Here is a 17,020-nt window from a genome sequence, read left to right as displayed (position 1 = left end):
GTACATTTACTCCTCTTCATTTTGAAATCTTTCACATCCACATTACAAGAACCAAACTGATGCATCGTGAGCGATACTGTTTTTCCCAGACGTGAAGAGAAAAGAGGAGCTTACATTCGATTAGCAATATCAGTGAATGAGCCTGAGACGAATGCAGATAAACTGTGATGCTGCGGACTACACGTACCAGCCACACGCGTGTCAGCACTCAGTATTCTGTGCATTCAGGCAGCAATCCATCAGCCCTGTTCACAGCCACGCAGAGAGCTGATGGAGCGCACCGCAATGGCCGCTTTCAGCTCCTCGCTGTGAGGAAAAAATAAGACGCTGAATCCATAAGGTGACATTAAAGAGACGAGCACGCTGCTGAGCTGCAGGCTGAGCTGTGGGGAAATGTCAGGATCACATGCTCAGGAGAAGCTTCGCCAAAGGCCGCAGCAGGGGAGGAACACCGACGCTGGAGCTAATGCTGAATGCAGAGGAGGTTTGTCAGAGGTCGGAGGTCACTGTTCTCAAGCCGCTGCTGTGATCTGATAATGCAGCGCTGCACTGAGGGAGGCATTTTCCTGAAGCCACCTCTGTGTGTGGAGCCTCATGCATGTGACTCTCATTCTGAATTTAGAGCACAAACACAGTTTGTCTGCAGATTCAGGCCTGAATTCCTGCATGTTGGAAATCCTCAGTGACCCGTGGAGGCCGAGGTTTCCTCAGAACACGTGTTTGAAATTCAGAGCTGCATGTCACTGCTCGATGGAAACCTTGTAACTCCTTTAACTCCAAAGAAAGCTAGAGCTAAAGCTAAACGCACGCGCTTACTTGCCGTCTGTTTGTCCCAGAGACACCAGCATGTCTTGGCATGTCGTCGAATTGACGCTGCCTGTTCAGAGGAGGCTTCTTCCTCAGCAGCCTCTCATTAAAATTCATCACGTGCGGCACATACAGCGACCAGACAATGTGCAAAGTCAGTCCAACGCTTCACCGTGGCGCCGCTTCTGATCACACGCTCAGAACATATTGGCGAAGGTCTCAGCTTTCATGGCTGCTTGTTTGACGCGAGCGGCTGTAACACACACATCCTGCTGCAGACGCTCCGTTCTCACGTTCGGCCTGAGAACGCAGCCGAGCTGCGAGGCTGGAGGCGCCAAGAGGAGGCGCGTTTATGATGCGACTGTCAAATCAGCCTGTGACACCAGAGAAGCGTCTGCACTGTGTGATCCACACGCCGCCCTGCTTCCCGAGACGCCTCTGCAGTCTCTCAAAACAAACATGTGTAATCGACATTTTTCGGTTCGTCAGATGAGAAATCTGCTGCGTTTCTTTATTGCGCTGAACAGGAAGAGGGTTAAAGTTTCAGATGGCGGCGGGATGGACCCCCACCAGCTGACATGCAGATCACTATTTTACATTAAGCTAATGAAAAAACGGTGCTTATTTAATAATCACAGTGTTGTTTTTCCAGAAAACACCCGTTTGAAGCACTGAAACTCAGATAAACGTCGCGTTTCCCAAATCATCTACGAGGCTTTCGCTGCCCCTGCAGAGGGACTCATACCTGTGGCGGTGCAGGACCCCTGTCGACAGGTGCAGTGCAGGAGGAGGGGAGGCAGGAGGCTCTCGAGAGCACAGCACCCCCCACTCAAAACATGCTCCTGAGGCAGTGATTTGTTATTATGTTGGACGATATTAAAGGACCAGTGTGTTTAGAGGCGTCTAGTGGTGAGGTTGCAGATTACAACCAGCTGAATACGCCTCGCACTTTCTTTCCAAGCATGGAGGAGAAGCTTCACTTGGTCTTCACTCTCACGTAAAAAGACTCAGAGTTTGGTTTGTCCGCTCTGGGCTGCTGTGGTGGTGGTGGTGCAATATGGCCGACTTTGGCCGTTTTTTGTAGATCTAAGGAGCTCAGTGCTTATTTTCAGGTGATTATACACCAATCGAAACATACTTATGAATATTGTTTTACATTTCTGCCAACAGATCCTCTGAATGCTGCAAACTGGACCTGCTTCCTGTGTAAAAAACACTACACAAAGTGGTCGTTTGCATAGAAAATAACAACCATCTCTGCATGTTTCCTGTGATTGTGGCACTCTTCTTTGGTTTTAAACACTCGGAAACACCTTTTGTTTGCTCACACCTGAAGTTTCTGGTATATTCGCTGATATCAAACTCTGCTGAGGGGCACGTCAGGAGAAGTCTGAATGTGTCCAGGCTGCATTGTTAGCAGCAGCCTCGCTTCTGAGAAAAGCTGCCGCGGCTCCGAAGCTGTCTGTGATGACAGTGTCTGCTGAATGACATCAGATAGCACATATAGGTCACATGTCATGGGATTCACATTTGGAGCAGTGAGGTCTGTAGCGGAGCTGAAAAACAGAAAGCGCTTGAATGCAACTTCCTGACGTCCGCGCAGAAAAGAAACTACCCGACGTGTGTGAGAGGACGATTTCAACGTCACGGCGAGAGACGCAGCACGACGCCGCAGGTCGTCCTCTGACACACTGTTCCACCAATAGAACTCAATGCTGCACAGTCACAACTGCTCTCACCTGTAACGACCAGGTAAACGCTGTGATTTGACTCTAATGTTATTATAGTTGATCTAGTCTTTTCTAAACCTCAGCCTCAGTCATGATCTCAGTCCAATCAGCTGCTCTCTGACACAGTTTGAACAGCAAACATTAGCAGCCGCTCGTATCGCTCCCAGAGGTCTCTGCTCTATTTTCTTTCTATTAGCTCAAACTTATATTTATAAAGGTCCAGTGTAGACGCAGTATGAGCAGCAGCTGAGAAGCTCTGCTGCGTGAACCTCAGTGCTGTTTGACTGAACTGAGCTCTCACTCTAAAAGCCACTGACTTTTCATGATAATAAACCATAAATAAAACATTATGAAAGGTGAAAAGGAAACGTAGAAGCAGCTGTTTCACCTGACAAATGTAACAGAGGCAGATTTGTTGACCCAGAGCAGCCGTGCTGCCGCGTGCTGTCAGTGAGGAGTTTGCTCGTTAAAGCCACTCATTCGTGCTGCTCAGTAAATCAACCTCAGCAACCAGTTCAGGCTTTTTCTGGTCATTTAGAAAGACGAACTGGTCCTGATGCTCATCTTGTAGACTGACTCCTTTAATTAGGCTAAATACTGAGACCTGGTGCTGTGGAACAGATCCTGGTCCAGTCCGGGTCATAAAGGAGGTCGATGATGATTAGACCAGGTTCATTCTGGTTACACCAGCTTTAATCGAGCGAGAGCAGAGAGACTGACCGTGGTTGGAAGAAGCTGACAGTTTGATAGAATACACAGAGCTTGTCTGCAAACATCTCACTGATATTGCGCTCGGTTATGAATTATTAATGGAGGCTGTCCGTGTCGTGTTGAATCTAAAACGTAATATCTCCTGACGGCCTGTGTTGATGGTGGAACGTCTCCATCTCGTCGTCGGCAGAAAGCTGAGCGTGTGAAGCCGAGTTAATCGCCCGCCGTCCTCCTGTGTTCCTCGGAGCTGCAGCATAAATCCCTTCGTTTGGCAGAGGAGGCTTTTCTGCAGAGGCCGGCGCTGCCAGCGGGAGGTTCAGCTCTGCTGCTCTGAGCCAGCTGCTCCTCCAACGTGTTTTCAAACTGCTGTCATCAGATACCAAGAGCAGGTTAAACTGAGGTGGCTCGACAGCTTCCAGGACCTACGATGTTTTGCAGAGCTGCTCTCCTTTGCAAGTGCCGGCCTCCTCTCTGCAGAGCTGCTCTCTGTTCGGTAGCAGGTGGAGAAAACTTTGTGGTCGCAGCTTCTTACTAAGCGTCACTTTCACCAGTTCAAAGGTCGCCGGCTGCAGGTCGCAGCAGCTGCCGCTAATTAACGTTAATTGCTCGTGTAACTTGACAGCCGGCCAGAAAGGAAGCTTGTCTGCACTCAGCCGCAGGTCACATGAGGGAAGAAAGTCCGACTGACCAACGAGGACGGAGCTGCTGTGAGGTTCAGGACCTTTCTGTAGCAGCTCAGTGGACCACGGCGTCACCGTCGTGTGTTTTACCGTGAAGAACATCCACTGTGGAGCGGATAAGATAACGCATGCTCTGAACTGGCGTGATGCAAACGTTGATGGACCCGCGATGAAACAAAGGAAATGAAGGCGACTCACCAGAGAAAGATACATGAAGAGGTCAGCAGCAGCTCCAGAGGCATCAAGACCACAGAATAAGGGAATAAATCATTAACGAAGCGTTACTGAGACACTGCGGGACGTGTCCCATGTTGCAGTTTGTGTTGTATCATTTCCTTTTCTGTGCATTGGCTCACTGGGATGGGATTTATAAAAATGCTGTTCCTTCTTTAAGCTCTTGTTTTCCTTTTCTTTCCTGAATTATTCAGGGTTTTTGGGGACTTTTATCGATACTGAGGCGTTTATGTTTCACCTTTCTCACCATCTTTTCATGCACGCAGACTCTTAACTGACTGCAGATGTGTGGGTTCACTTCCATGTCATGCTGGATGCCACTCCTCAGCCTTGAATCAAATTGAAAACATTATGATAATTATTACTATTATTAACCCGGCCTCATTATTTTCCATGTAGCTGTTTGTAAGCTGCCTCTTCCTGGCCCACTGTTCTTAATGAGACCTTGTTAAAAACATCCACATCACTGGCATTTTGCTTTAATGAGTGCACCGGCGGTATCCACGCTGATGCCCTTTATGGCGAGCTGGCGCCGCTCTTTTCCAAAACAACATGGACGCCGGCACGGCTACCACAGCTGCTGCAGCTTATGGGGTTTTAATTTTGGTCTCCGTGGGAGGAGCAGAGGCCTTCAGGGGCCGAGCAGAAATTGAATCAGGGCTGATGGCGTCCTGGGAGGGATTCACAATAACACACAATAACACACCGTAATGCACTGGGAGGCTCCTCGGCTCTGAGATACAGTGAGGAGCCTCAGGGGAGAGGACTGCGAGGAGGTGTGTGTGTGTGTGTGTGTGTGTGTGTGTGTGTGTGTGTGTGTGTGGGTGTGTGTGTGTGTGGGTGTGTGTGTGTGTGTCTGAAAGGAAAAATACTCCTACAGATACTTAGTTTTGAGTGTGAAATACTGCACGCATTTCTTTTCTTTTAAGTGGAAAACATTGATTTTATATGTCAGAGTGTGTTTCCAGGTGAGTTCTGCAGATTTTAAGCCTCAATGTCCTCAAGTGATGTCACCTGAGTCAGAGTCGTTTGGGGCTGAAGAGCACAAATGAGAAAGTGAAAAACATCTGGAGGTTTGGGGTTCGTCTCTGCTTCTGATGCACTGATTTGGGTCATTTGTTCCCTGTGAGCCTCACAGTGTTATCAGAGCACAAAGCTAAATCAGTGGAGGGTTACTGAGGCTAATGGGCCGATGCTACATGGTGAAAGTCACCTATTTAGCATTAGCATTAGCATTGCTCAGTTATTATGTGTCCTGGAGCCTGTCATGGTTGTGACAGCGGTGATCGTCGTCTCTCTGTTCACATGCTGTCGGGGTTAATGTTGCTGTCTTTTCAGCTTGACTGAACTTGAAGGTGGCCCATCAGATCACCTGTAAGAGCAGGTTTTGGACACGGGTCCTTTAAAAAGACACTGACTGATCCTTTCGTTTGTGTGGGAGAACTTGCTGCTCTGTTCCTCATTTAAATCAAATTTCTGCTCATTAATGAATCACATTAAGGAGTCTGAGTCAGGATCTGTGAGACTCAGCTCAGCAGAGCCGAACATTTGTCTCACTTAAAGGCCTGAATCTGGAAATATTTGGGGATTCCCGGCAGCCTCAGTCAACCGCTTCAACCAGCAGACCCTCCTCAGCGTTAACAGCGATCCAGATCGGCGGAGGGGCCTCCGGGCCGCGGAGGAAAGCCCGACCGGCTCTCCACAAAGCATGGAGCTGTTGAGAGCGACTCAAATCAGAAAATCCCTCCTCCTGCTCTATTTTCCCTCTTGAAATGTGCTGTTAGTGCAGCAATTTTGCTTTGGAGGCGAACGGCAGCAGAGCACTTCAGAGCCATTCTCTCAGCGATGGAGGACTCTGAACTGTCTGTTTGAGCTTTTTATCAGCTGTGACACGATTGTGCCTCCGACGTCAGAGCAGCAGAGCTTTCTGTTCCTCGATGAAGGGAAAACCGAGACGGTCGACGGGGAGCAATGGAACAGGCTGAACGTTATTTAATCAGCATCGCTCTGACTTACAGCGTGCCTCGCGCTAATGAGACTTGTGGAACTCAGGAGTGAACAAACGAGGCCTTTAAACGCACATTTCTCTTCAGGTTTTAGACTCGTTTTCATCGAGCCTTTGAGACAAACACAGAGCAGAAGAGGACGTGGCTAATTACTGCAGAAACCCAAAGGAAACACGGCACGGAGACGGAAAATAGCCTCGTGATAAATTCTGGAATTATAAGCCTGCTCTGGCATTTATGTATTTTTGGAAAACAGGCTGTTTGATAAGCATTTAAAGTCACCAGCGGTGTGTTTGTCGTCTGAGCAGCCCGGCCTGCCTCACATATATCTGCAGTTTACGATCCATGCAGGGAGCGGGGGAGCGTTCGTGTGCCGTAGCCGCCGGGTTGGTGGATGGCTGCGTAATGTGTTTGTGTTTGTTTGCAGCTTAATAAAATATTTAGAATGAGCAGAAGTTGTCTGGTGAATATACAACAAGGATTAAGTGCTGGTTATGGCAGTGATGAAATATTCAAACATGCTTCATAAAGATACCGCAATGAAATATTAACCATAAGAATACTCTCTCCCAAACTGTGACCGAGTACATTAACGGATAAAAACATGTTTTTTCCCCACATACTTTTGGCCATGTCGTGTATTTTCAGTTGCCCACCTTTGCACAGTCAGGATCCACCTCCACAGGCGCTGCAGCTGTCAGGACACTTCAGCAAAATGTCCCAAACTCTCAGACTCTCAGCTTCAGCAGACCTCAGCACAGGATGGCCGAGCAGCACAAGCCGTGCAGCTTCCATGACCTCTTGACCTGAAGGAGTCTTGAATTAAAGCACATTTGCAGTTTGCGTCGCTGATTCGGCGTCTGATGATAGAAAATGGAGGACGGGGGAGCGATGAGGCAGCCAGTCAATTTGATTTGGATCCAAACAGCTAAAGAATCGATTATCTGACCATGTTGTAAACTGGATCTGAGCTTTTCTTACTGTTTCTTTGCTTCGTCGTCTCATTTGTTGTTTTACTTTTTCTTTTTTACAGCGTGCACATGTTCTCTGTAGGTACTGTGACGTTCTCGCCCCGTCGGGTTTGCTTTGCACTGAAACACCTAAAATTGGGAAAGTGCAAAATATGAGTACAAACCTGAAACCATGAAGGCGTTAAACTGACCTTGAGCCACCTCGTTCCCAAACAAAGAGCCAGACTCTGGAGTCCTGGAGCCTTTCAGAGGCCGGCTGGTATTCCAGCTCTGCCTGCTGAGGTCAGGTCATCACCTGTGCAGGTAATCATGTCTTTCATTGATCGATGACCTTATCAGCCACCTGCAGATACAGTTCAGTCTGCATTGTGCGCCTCTTTGTGGGCCAATAAAAACTGTCCTCAGTGACCTTCTGATAGAGACGCTGTAGACGGAGGAGAAGCTCAGGACCTGTCCAGACCTGTCTGTGCTGTAATTACTCCCCATATACAACATGCTCAGTGTGTGTGTGTGTGTGTGTGTGTGTGTGTGTGTGTGTGTGTGTGTGAAGGCTTTTCATCTGTGAGGTGTGGTGAACTCTCAGCCAACCTGTTTTAACGCTTGCGTCAGGCAGGAGGAAGCTGGCCGGGCAGTGGCGGCGGCGGCGGTGGCGGAGGTGGTGGTGAAATCCCCCGTGCAGCCGAGGAGGATGGCCGTGTTGCAGAGTGTTGCATCAGCTCGGCTTTCACATGATTTAACGGGCTGAACTGCTCCTCACTTCACAGGATCACGGCTGATGAGAAGCTGCAGCCTGTACGCGGCCGTCTTTCAAAGAATTAAGGAGCAGTCAGGTTTTTTCTGAGTCACTGATGAGCTGCTTCCTCTGTCCTCTTAATCACACGTGTACTGAGGACGGCAAAGGCTGAGAAATTAAACCTTAAATTAGTTACTGGTACATTCAGGTTCCCAATCAAACCTTGAACTGCTCTCACTGCACTTTTTCCTTCCTCAGTTGAATAATTTGTGCTCTCAAAATATTAAATACTGCTGTATTTCTTTATTTGCTGCCCTGTTTAACAGCCAGAAGTTGACTTGCTCACATGTCTGAGTCGAAAATTAAAACTGTGTTAAACTCAAGCAGTCCATCGCTTTCAAATGAACATGTTATTCACTTTGATTGGTAACGCAACCTTGATTCTGACTCTGAAACTCTGGAAACAGATTTCATTAAATTAACATTTTTAACTCTTAAATCAGTATTTATACTTCAAGATGACTCTGTCCCTCCTGCAAACAAACACATAAACTTTGCTGAAGTCTTGTATTTGGACATTGAGGACTTAGCATAGCTGCTAACGGTGAGACCTCAAAACGAAAGAAAGATTTCAAGTGGGGGGTCAGAAAAAGGAGAATTTCAGAGACTTTGTTTCCTGCTTTCTGGTGACTTTTAAAGAATGTAAAAACTAAATAATAAATATATAAGAGCATTTTTATGTTGAATACTTTGAATTTTACTGGCTCTCAACATTCCTGTAAAACACACCGGGCAAACCCAAAGTGCAGCAGCAGAAACAGGTTGTGATAACTTGATAAAAACGTGTCAGACATCAGGAGGAGTGCGGGAGGATTGTGACCTGGAGGAAGCTGGAGAGCTCACGATGGCGTGCGTGTCATGTCACGGCAGCTGCAGGTAGAACAGCGGGGGGTTAAAAGTGATGGAGGAGGCGTGTAGTTTCAGCGCTCAGTGACCTGCTTCATCCTTTTGTCTCCGGTCTCTTATGCTCTGCTTCCAGATCTCTTTTCAGTCGACGTCTCGGCTCGTTGGCTTGTTATGGTGGCAGAAATCAGAGACGTCACTCCGAAATGAATTTTTAATCTCACCTCGACGCTCCTTTATCGTCCTTTATTCAGATCTCTCCTTCTTGGATACTTGAAAATGAAGGAAGTTTGAGAGCATGAGACCTCTGGGAGCACAAGGCTCCTGTTGTTGATGTGTTTCCATCAGAAAACCACCTGATCGCCGTAAACTGAAGTACACCATGAACCTGGCAGCGCTCAGACACTTTGCAGGACTTCCTCTCTGCACTTTCATCTTCGCTTCATGTCCACGTCAGACTGATGCGTTTTGTCAAATGCCTCAAAAGTGATTGAGGACTGGGAGGATTATTCGTGACAGAGTCTCCAGTCTGGAAGACGGCCCACCATCCAGTCACATCAGGTCACTGTTTGCTTGTCACGGCCATGTTTAACATGCATTAACTGTATGAGGGCATGAATGAAGCGCTTCATCTGAAGGCACATAAACAGAGCTTCATCCAGCTGTCAGGCCACAGACGCATGCTGCAGACTATAACACTTATATGTACATTACATGATGTTATATGACGCTCTCTGATGTCTCTGATGCCTGAAGGTGCTGCCATAGACTCTCTCCCCTCATTTTCAGTCATCCCTCAACTGTTAACGCTCTGATAAAAGCGTGTTTATCTCTAAAGGCAGTTTGTTTGGATTGCAAAGATTTTGAAATCTCAGTTTTCTTCGGTTTGTCAGTTGCTTAGAAGTGACGATGCAGCACAAACGCAGGAGCAGAATTCAATTTGATCAGCAAAAGTGGAGGCGGCGCTGTGAGAAGCCTCTAAATGTCGTCCAGTTTCAGAGCTGCTGGCGAGCTCGGCTTGTGATCGCCCTCTGCGAACTGAAATGAAGCAAAGACTGAAAGGTCGTCTTTCCCGTGAGCCGAGCGGCGTGTGTGATCTCACCCTCTGTCCGTCTGTGTTCCAGGTCGCGGCTCAGGCTGTGTTGTTCATGTGTATGAACACTGCTGGGATATTCATCAGCTACCTGTCGGACCGGGCTCAGCGGCAGGCCTTCCTGGAGACGCGGCGCTGCATCGAGGCTCGGCTGCGACTCGAGACAGAGAACCAGAGACAGGTGAGTCCGAAAATTTGGTGCAGACGTCCACAGTGTCACTGATGCCCTGACTTGTCGGAGCATTATTTCATTTTGTCCAGTACTCTGGTTTACGACCAAATACCTGCAAAGCTAATGACTCCGACATGCTAGCTGTATCATTGTGCTGAAATGCTGCATTTAGCTCACGGAGCTGTTTGTTTCGGTGTGATGGTTGAGGTCAGCTCAGTGTGAGCTGCTGCTGATCTCTTCATATTGACAGTCAGTTTCCTGGTTGCTTTATCGTGATGGATGGGCTCGGCCTACAGCAGCAGTGGTGCGTTTGGATGTCGCTGACTTCGGGTTTGGACTGAAGACTGTCGTCACCTTGTGATCAGATCTGAATTTTAGCCCTGAGCAGAACTCTGGCCTGTACACTCTAAGAGATACTGACCTCTAGATGACCTCCAGCAACCAGTGGACCACCACAGCAGCCTGAAAAACATAACAGGATAATGTGTGGAATGATGTGTTTTTACTTCCTGTTGTTCAGTGGTGGAGCTCAGTGTGAAGAGCGTTTGATAGAAGAAGAAAAGCGATTGATGGATTTCAGTTGACAGCGCTGAACGTTAGCAGCTCGGCTAATGAGACCGCTGAGAGGAGAATAACATGGACGGCGCATCGATCCGCTGCTGACATGCAAACTGTGCATCAGTGCAGTGGACACACACACACACACACACACACACACACACACACACACACAGCTGCTTAACAAGGCAACACACAAACACACACACTCAAAACAGATTGAAGTACACACACACAGTGACACACACACAGCGACACAGTGAGCTTTGTTTACGCAGTGGAGTGGACGGTCGGGCTCTGAGAAGCCACAGAAAGCTTTTACGGCGTCGTGTTTCCTGGAACGGTTCGGCTCTGATAAGCTCTGGGATGGTTGTAATGGAGCGAGATGGGGTCCCGCCCCGAGCGCACCACCTTAATGGGAACCAATCAGGGAGCACAGAGCCACGTTTCTGTCCACAGCAGCAGATCGACCGCCGCTGTGTGTGTCTTCTCTGTATCTGGTGTATTTCTTTGAACTGTGACATGAAGGCAGGGTGTGGAGAGACGCTGCACGCAGAGAAAGCTGCTTTAATCAGTATTTTCATGTTAAAACTCACAAAATGACGGCATTTAATGTGAAGCAGGTCTCTTGTACTGACGCCACCCTGCACTTCCTGTCAGCTCTGTAGAGCATTTTAGCTTCTTTGAGCTCAGCTCTCAAAAAAAGAAAAAGAAGCAGTTAAAATGGGGGAAATTACTTCAAATATGCAGAACTATCTGCTAACAGAACAGGAAAACTTTCACTCACCAAGATTTTAAAAACTGTAAATATCTCATGTCTGGATACAAAGAAATTCATCAAGACAGTTTTGTGTTTAATTCTAATAATTCTAGTTTGAACATGCTCATTTTGTGAAGTGTTTCTCCCAACAGCAGCAAAGCTTTGAGAGCATCATCTAAAAGCCCAAAATGTGAATCTAAAAGAGGCAGTTCTGCATCTTTGAAGTCTTTAAAGAAACTGATCTTTACTGTTCTGGAATAAATCCCTTACGGTTCAGCGCGGAAGCACAGATTATGAATATGAATGAAACTTTAAACACTGACATTAAATTGGACCTCAAAGCTCTTTTACTGTTGACTTTCAGCTGAAAATCCAGCAGAAGTGCCAATAAAAACAGGACAAAGGAACAAAGTGTTGAACCTTGAACACCATCTGAATGAGACAGGAAGCTGGAGGTGGTCAGTGAGCCGCCGGAGGGCTTCGGCTCTCGTCTAAAATCAAGATGCGCTAATGACTTTCAAAGCTAATGCGACACTGAGTCCGCTGGCTCTCAGCTGTCCAAACCAGAGACCATGACCGGTGGAGCAAACACACCACAGCACACCCCCGTTAATTGTCCGCACTGCAAAAAATGTCCAGCTGAGCAGGTCAGTTACTGCTGCGGCTGAAACAATTAAGAAGCACAGAAACACACACTGGTCAACAGTGTCTTCAGAGGACGTTTGTCCACTCTTTGATTAATCTTCCCCTTTCCTGTCTGTCTGCAGCTGCATCTGTTAAATGACTGGAAAAATCAGACGTCCTGGTTTCATTTTAAAGTGATCACATGTTGAGAGACACGATGAGAAAACATCAGTTAAAAACTCCAACACTAAACGTACAGTTATCATAATTCACCTGCAGTGTGGGACGTTTGTCTCCCCCTTCCTTGCAGTGAGAGTAATCACACAAACGCTGTGTGTATGACGTATGCTGCCATCACACTCCTGGTCGCTGTTTGCTCCTCCCTCAGCTCTGCTAAACCAATCACAGCGGGTTGATGTAAAACGCATCACTACCTCTGCTCCAGCTCGGAAACATCAGCACAGACACCAGATTTAAAGGACTTTTTTACTGTGAAACACAGATTTACAGATTTATTCGTCAAACCCACCCGTCCAGCATGATCAGTTACTCGTTTGTGACCTGATTTTCCTCTTCAAGCTAACGACTCTTTCACTGTCTGACACTTGGATATATTTATCTATGAGCTTGTGCCACTTCCTAATTGAAGCAAAGACGTTTAAACTGTGTGAAATATTCATATCCAAGTCACAAGCTTTTTATGGCCAGATACTGTCAGTATGTAGAGATAAGTGAACAAGATTTGATGCCACAAATCTTCCTCAGTTTGCAGGTTTTGGAAGTTTTTAAAAGCCTTAACAATGAAACTAAGAGCATGAATTGAAGAGAATTGAATTTGTATCTATAATAGTGTGAAATGAGCATTTTTATGGAATAAAAGAAAGATATTCTGTTTCTTAGCGACTCCACAGCATTTCAAGGTTAAACATAAACATCATGTGCAAACAGAGGGTGTAGTTATTCCAAAAATAAATGCAATAATGATGAATTTCCATCGCAGTTATTCATGTAAATGGGTCGTGAAAGGCAGCCTTTGAGTCATGAGGAGTTTCTGCTCAAACAAAGATCTTAATGTGATTATCAGAGGAATCAGTTTCCATGTAAACACAGCCGCAGTGTGACTGACTGCTGACTGTCTGTGGTGCAGCACAGGAACGTCACAGCTCTGAGACCAAACAAACTCCTCAAACTTTCAGACGGAATTCAAGCCGACTCTGGAAAATCAACATTTCTTGCAGTGACTCTCCAGCACCAAACCCCGGAGCGTTCGGTTGTGATGCAGCAGCCGAAGAATTAGCAACGCTTCACTGAAATGTTTGTCCGTCTAGACCCTAATTTGAGGATGCACTGCTCCGCTTTCCGGCACAGATACCAGACCAACACAACAGAGGCGAGCTGAGAGCGGGAGGCAGCGTGAGGGCAGTGAATGCACCACAGCAGACACCTGCTCTCCTCCGTCACTGTTCACTCAACACCACCAGTACACCTGCACCTTCACCATCAGGGTTTGTACAGGAGGCAATTTATTGAATCACTGAAATGCAGGAACAACATAAAGGAAACAGAATACAGAAAATCTTCATATTAAACGCATTTAACGAAGATATAAACAGCACATTCTGTACCTGTGTCTCGAAACATCAGGTCTGGATAGACGCACGTCAGCCAACCTGAAAAGCAGCACTTTTATCACACTTTCTCCATGAATGGAACATAACAGCCCTTAGAACATGGTCTGGGTCATCAGCTCAGGAGTGTTGGTGTTATCATATCTTATCTTATCTTATCTTATCTTATCTTATCTTATCTTATCTTATTAGCACTGAAATCATTCTTTTGAGGTGTCTGGAAACGTTAATAACCCACTGAAGTGGCTTATCAGTGTGTGCAGAATGTCATTGGCTAAATGAAGCGCCACTCATCCGCAAACTCGATGGTGATTGGCTGATTGTTAATATGTAAGAAGAGAAGGCGGTCCTTCTGCTCAACTCAGACTGTCATTGGCTTCTCTGGTTGCTGGGCCTCATATGGCAGATTGTGATTGGTCAAGCCAGGTTTGATTTGAAACCTGAGACTCCAGAGTAACAGGAAACAAGATGGCGCCAGTCTGTGTTTCCAGAGGCTGTAAGAGAGAAAACAGAAGACAAGCGAGCACATCGGCTGCTGGAGAAAACATCTTTCTTTGGATATCTTCATGTTTTGGACTAAATATTTGTACTGCAGTGGATCTTTTAGACCTTTGTGGATGTTTCATGTTGTCACAGTGTTATTGGTCTGTGGATCAATGAGAGACGTCAGCGGTGAGTTTCCTCCATGTTCCTTCAGTTTTAAAAACGTTTGTTTGTCTGCTGTTGGAGTTTTTTGAGCCTCCTGTTGTGATTGTATCTTGAAATGGTTTGAATTGATCAATTCACAGGAATCTGAGCTTTCTAACGGTGTTTAATATGAGTGGAAACATGAAAGTAGCGTTTGTGTCGACAGACCATAAGAAAAATTAACTAAACTCAGCGATGGCCTGTGGGCGGGAACACGTGGCTGCTAGCTTAGTGAGTGGCTGTGTGTGTTGCTGCCATTGTCACACAGAGCCCCTCTTAGACACGACAAACACATGAGTACATTTTACTGGAAATTAAGTCGTTAACAATAACTAGAATAAGAAAAGAAAGTGATTGAGATCGTCTTCATACTCGTCAGACTGTGTGTTTACGCTTACACTAATCTGACATGTCATATCAAACTGAGCCAACAGCAGTTTAGATCTGTTTCCTGTCGTGTGTGTGTGCGTGTGTATGTGCGTGTGTGTGCGTGTGTATGTGCGTGTGTGTGTGTGTGTATGTGCGTGTGTATGTGTGTGTGTGTGTGAACGTTGCAACCTTGCAATTAAATATTTATATATAAATGGAAACAAATAAGTGAGAGCTTGTTCTTCAGGAATGTGTGTAGAAGTCTGTGTTCATGTGTTCATGTATGAAGGAGCACAGATGCTCTGTCTGTCTGTCTGTCCATCCGTCTGTCTGAGACAAACAAAGAAAAAACAACACAGAATTCATTCACATCATCTTTTTTTAAAGCTCTCTCTCCCTCGTGTCATGCTGATTGTGTGGTCACAGAATTTGATTGGTCAGTTTTATTGATGTTGAATGTATTTTCATTTTTTACAGACCAAAAAAAACAATCATTGTAGAGCTGAGGAATAATAAATGAAAACATCTTCCACGACTGAGTTGTTTCCTCGAAGCATCCACGTTTCATAATCCAGACCGTTCACTCTGACTCCTTACTGTCGTAAAGACTTGATTACTTTGTGTTCAGCGCCTCTGAAGGACGAGGAAATGTTCGCCTCGTCAAATTAAAAGTCGTGAGAAGTGGCCAAAATCGATCATCTTTCACTGACAGAAGCTGATTCAGGAAAAACGTCTTAACGCCGCGAGAATATTTGTTCAGCGTTTTCTCATAATCTCCTGCAGTTAAATAACAGCGTATCACACATGAATCTCATATTGTGTGCTGATATATTACAGTGACGCAGATCAAAGGCCAAATGAAAACGAAGCACAGGCTTAAATGTTCTGTCTGTTTCACCACGTTTACTCGTGTTGCCATGGCGTGATACACTTTCTTTCTCAGTGTCATTTTAGAAATCCAGTGTTTCTGTTGCATTCATCCATCACAGCTGGCTGCTGACTCGGTGTTTGGTCCCACAGCTTCACACACCTCGTGTTTCCTTTCATTCATGTGACCCCACAGTGCTGTCTGCAGATTTTAGAGTAACCTGATGGGATCAAACACGATGCAGCCTCACACAGTCTGGACCACATTTAGTCAAACCTGTACATGTGCTTTGCCAACATGTGCGTCTTTGTCACCTCACTTGTTTACAACCAGTAGAATTTCAGATCTCGGTAACGGACAAACTGCCGAGCTTCGATTCACTGCGGTTGCGAGTCGAGTCCCTCGGAGGCTCTGTTGGTGTGGAACACCAGAGACCAGCTGGCTTTTTCAGCGTCAGCAGGAATTCTGCGGAGAGAAACTTGAGTCTTGGTTCTAATGTATTCAGTATCTGAAGGAGGCAGTTGCTTGGCGCCGGCGCTGATCCCCGAGGCCAAAAAACACTGAGGGACTCTGCATGGCGGCTCCCACTCCAAATCTGTTTCTGCTTTTGCCAAGTGGCACTGCGTCAGTACAAAAACCACACGACAAATTCGGGTGTTTGTGTTGTTTCTGCGGGCCTGGAGGCTTTGCAGGATCCTGCTCGAGGAGCTTAGGCTGGCCGAGTCAGACTCATCTTTTAGATCATTTCTTACGGACAGACATTTATGTAATTTGTTCTTACAAGATTTTTTCACTTGTGTTCGCCTGCTTAATACTCAGTTTTTGACTTATGTCTCCATTTAATTCCTCTTTGCTCTTAATCTTGGTGCTGCGTTATTCACTGTAGAGCACTCAGTATAAAAGTCTCACACTTAGCAATTCATTTTTCTATATATCTGTTTTATATATATATTTGCTGTATGTATATTGAGTCGATTCATTGTGACAGAATTTTTTCACTTTTTCTCAAACATCTGATGTTCTGCCTTGTTTTTCTGTTGTTTCACATTAATAATATGGCTGATCTTTCTGCCCCACAGGAGAGGCTGGTGTTATCAGTCCTGCCACGTTTTGTAGTTTTGGAAATGATCAACGACATGACAAATGTAGAGGACGAACACCTCCAACATCAGTTTCACAGAATCTACATCCACCGCTATGAGAATGTCAGGTGAGCCCAGCGGCCTCCTCTCTAACATCCACTGTTCACTGACTAACACAAGGCTCAGCAAAGAGAATCACATCCTGACTATTTACAACGAGCTTCAGCACAACTCGGTAGACTTCAGGTCTCAGAGTCGAACCGATGTTACGGTAAGTTTCAGTCAGGCCGTGCAGCGTAGCTCCTTTAAACATCGCAGTAAGACTCGTTAGATTCACGTCAGGCGTCACAGGAGAGCAGAGCAGGTGATGTTATCAAGTTTAAATTGCATGAAATATTCTCAGT

The 17,020-nt window shown here is 46.2% G+C and overlaps 1 protein-coding gene across 2 annotated transcripts in view; it reads left to right on the top strand.

Moving 5' to 3' along the window:
- Positions 1 to 17,020, top strand: part of adcy8 (adenylate cyclase 8 (brain)) — a 71,225-nt gene that overhangs the window by 15,994 nt on the left and 38,211 nt on the right. For both annotated transcript variants that reach the window (XM_076744788.1, XM_076744787.1), the window contains exons 2-3: positions 9,900 to 10,049; positions 16,614 to 16,744. In XM_076744788.1, coding sequence (XP_076600903.1) covers positions 9,900 to 10,049; positions 16,614 to 16,744 — 281 coding nt within the window. The remainder of the gene's footprint in view (positions 1 to 9,899; positions 10,050 to 16,613; positions 16,745 to 17,020) is intronic.

The sequence above is a fragment of the Chaetodon auriga genome, chromosome 12, assembly GCF_051107435.1.
Source record: "Chaetodon auriga isolate fChaAug3 chromosome 12, fChaAug3.hap1, whole genome shotgun sequence".
In the NCBI taxonomy this organism is placed as follows: domain Eukaryota; kingdom Metazoa; phylum Chordata; class Actinopteri; order Chaetodontiformes; family Chaetodontidae; genus Chaetodon; species Chaetodon auriga.
The sequence above is the reverse complement of the archived record's forward strand: the minus strand, read 5'-3'. Positions and strand labels throughout refer to the sequence as shown.